This window comes from Haliaeetus leucocephalus, unplaced genomic scaffold (assembly GCF_000737465.1).
Source record: "Haliaeetus leucocephalus isolate CR32 unplaced genomic scaffold, Haliaeetus_leucocephalus-4.0 Scaffold110, whole genome shotgun sequence".
Taxonomy (NCBI): domain Eukaryota; kingdom Metazoa; phylum Chordata; class Aves; order Accipitriformes; family Accipitridae; genus Haliaeetus; species Haliaeetus leucocephalus.
This window is the reverse complement of record NW_010972546.1, coordinates 1,399,795-1,402,647: the sequence shown is the minus strand read 5'-3', so window position 1 is coordinate 1,402,647 and position 2,853 is coordinate 1,399,795. Positions and strand designations below refer to the sequence as shown.

Sequence of the window (2,853 nt, the reverse complement as noted above, 5' to 3'; positions counted from 1 at the left end):
CCTCCTTGTCGGGAGCTTTGTTTGCTTAAGCATCTCAGTGGCTTTGCACAGCGAAGGGGGGGGCTGTGCTTGTTGATTCCTCGTCCACCCCCCCTCCCGCCCCCCCCCCCCAAAAAAGAGATTATTTTTGAAGTGGAAGGTGGGGTGCGCGGCCGCGGGGTGGGAGCTGGCCGGGGGGAGCCTGGAGGATGCAAGATGTTTGACTTCTTTATTTTTCTTTCTTTTTTTTTTGCTGGGGAGGGGGAAGACGAGGAGTCAACCCCCGGTACAGGCGGAGGAACTGGGTGTTTGGAAGATGTTGCAAACCATTGACTGGAGCGTTTGAAAGGGAGATCGACTGCTTTGGCTTTTTTTTTTTTTTTTTGCCTTTTTTTTTTTTTTTCCCCCTCCCCCCTCCCCCACCTCTCCGGAGGGGTAGGGATGTGTGTGATCAGGGAGTGGAAACAAATATGTCCTTATTTTCAATGCCCCCTTTGAAAGAGACAAAGTAAATGCTCCTTGCAAAATGTTCCTGACCTGCGAAGGGACCTTCGGAATTGTTCCAGCCACCATGGATTACAATGGGGAAGCCAGGCCGGGGGATTTTCATGCCGGCTATCAAGAAATCGAAGGGATAAACTTGGGATACTTACAGATCAATGGCACCCAGATGTTTGCTTTGGCCCAGGTCCTCAGCGACCTGTTTAAGGATATCCCCAGGACCACCATCAGCAAGAAGATGGAAACCTTAAAGATCAAGAGCCGCCGCTGCGATCTCAAAGAGCTCCGGACCCTCAAAGCCATCAACTCGGTGCCCACCCGGGCGGTGAAATGTTCCCTCATCTCCAAGGCGGACCTGGAGGCTCTCTGCACCTCCTGCAAGAGCCTCAGCCCCCGGAGGAGGAAGAGGAAAAGGAAGAGCAAGAGGAGGGAGCAGCTGCTGCTGCCGGGCCCGGGGGAGCTCTTCCCCTGCCCCCGGCCCCAGCTGCTGCCGCCCTGCCGAGCCGGCGGGGGCTGCGTGTCCCCCCCCCCCCCCCGCGGGCCGCCCAAAGCCGCTGCCCCCCGGCTTCCCCAAGCCGCGCTCGGCTCCGGCCCCGCTGCTCCCGCAAGCCTTCCACCCCAGGGCCTTCCCCGCCTTCGAAAAGCCCCCCCGGGGCCGGAGGGCTTGCGGGTTGACGGCTCGGGGGGGGATTTTCGCCGGCGTCCTGGCCGGGTACCACCCCCGCGACCTGGCCTTGCTGCAGCATCCCGCGGCCGCGCATCCCGCCGCGCAGGCGGCCGCGCTCGCCCAGCCGGGCCGGCGCAAGCGGGGGCCCTGCTGTGCCAAGGGGCTCTTCCCGGTGGAGAAGGGGCCGGCGGCCCCCAGGAAAGGCCGCTCCTCCTCCTCCTCCGTCTTTCCCGGCTCCAAGAGACAGGGCACCTCCGCCGGCTACTCCAGCGACTCGGACTCCAGCCTGGACTTCGGGGGGTCCAGCCCCGCCACCTCCAGCGACTCGTCGGAGGAAGAGGAGGAGGAGGAGGAGGAGGAGGAGGAGGAGGAGGAGGAAGGGGACACGTCGTGCAGCAGCGAGGAAGGCAGCTCCTCGGAGTCGGAGAGCAGCTCGCTGTGCAGCGGGGACTCGGTGCAGAGCACCCGGTACAGGCAGGCGGCTCTGCCCCGCTTCCAGCCGCAGCCCCCCCGGGAGCCCCTCGGGGAGGAGCGCCCCGCCGAGCCCCCCCCGAGCGTGGGCAAAGCCCTGCGCCCCGACCCCAACCTCCTCTTCCTCTCGCAGCAGCTCTGGGCCAGGACTTTGCGAGCGTCAACTTTGGAAAGTTTGAGCCCGGCTCCAGCCCTGGGCTCGGGGGCCCAGCCGCTGCCGGAGCTGTACGCAAAGCAGGAGGCCTCCCCTTCCTCCTCCTCCTCCTCCTCCTCCTCCTCCTCCTCCTCCTCCTCCTCCTCCTCCCCCCCTCCCTCCCCGAGCAGCACCCCTGGGGGGGATCCGCAACAAAAGGAGGGAGGCTTTGGGGACGCGGAGCCCTGCGCCAAAGGGAAGGATTTGCACAAAGATGCCTCGAACAATAGAGCAGCCTCGTTAGGCCCCAGTGACCAGGCAGAGAGGCAAAGCGGAGCTTTAGGCGGGCGAACGCCTTCCCGAGAGCCGGCCCCGGGCTCGGCCCCGCAGCCCCCGGCTCAGGAGCTGGCGGGGAGCCTCGGGCCGGTCCCCCCCGGGGAGCCGGGGGAGCCCCGGCGGGAGCACTTTGACCGCCTGATCCGGCAATCCAAGCTGTGGTGTTACGCCAAAGGGTTCAACCTGGACGGGAAAAGTTTGCGGCCCGGAGGGAGGACGGAGCCCTGTAAAACCGCAGAGCTCAAATCCCCCGGCTCCAAAAGAGCAGAGAGCCCCAGCACCTTGTCAAACAAAGCTTTGAAAGGCAATGGCTCGGAAAGGAATGCCAAGCGCAGACGCCTTGCCAGAGGCGCTGAGGCAGAAAGGCAACAGAGCTCCTCTAAAGGGAGGCCACAAAAGACTCAAAGGAGGAATGCCAAAAAGGGAAACACTCATTGCAAACGCCTCGGCAGCGCCGGGCCAACCCCGCCTCGGAATTCCTTCAGCCTCATGGGCAACTTCCCCTGTATTCCCTCCCTGGTCGTGGGGGAAGATGGGGACCTGTGTCCTGCCTCCTCCCTGGGGGTCAAAAACTCCTGGGCCCTCTCCAAAACTCACCCCCTGTGGAGCTGGCACCTGGGGGGCAACGCCATCCCCGTGCCCCCCAGCCTCAAATTCCGGGGCTATAGCTTGGAGGATCTCTAAGGACAGCGGACGGCCCGGAGGAAAGGTTTACATGCAACAGATGAGAGCTGCAGGGTGGGCGGGGGGGGGTCCCGGGAGAATT

At 63.8% G+C, this 2,853-nt stretch overlaps 1 protein-coding gene across 1 annotated transcript; it reads left to right on the top strand.

The window, feature by feature from the left end:
- Positions 1-550: 550 nt before the first annotated feature.
- LOC104842999 (chromosome unknown open reading frame, human C17orf96) lies at positions 551-2,771 on the top strand. The gene is made up of 3 exons (XM_010585686.1): positions 551-805; positions 1,032-1,474; positions 1,943-2,771. Exons 1-3 carry the CDS (start codon positions 551-553, stop codon positions 2,769-2,771), a joined length of 1,527 nt encoding a protein of 508 aa, XP_010583988.1.
- Positions 2,772-2,853: the final 82 nt, after the last annotated feature.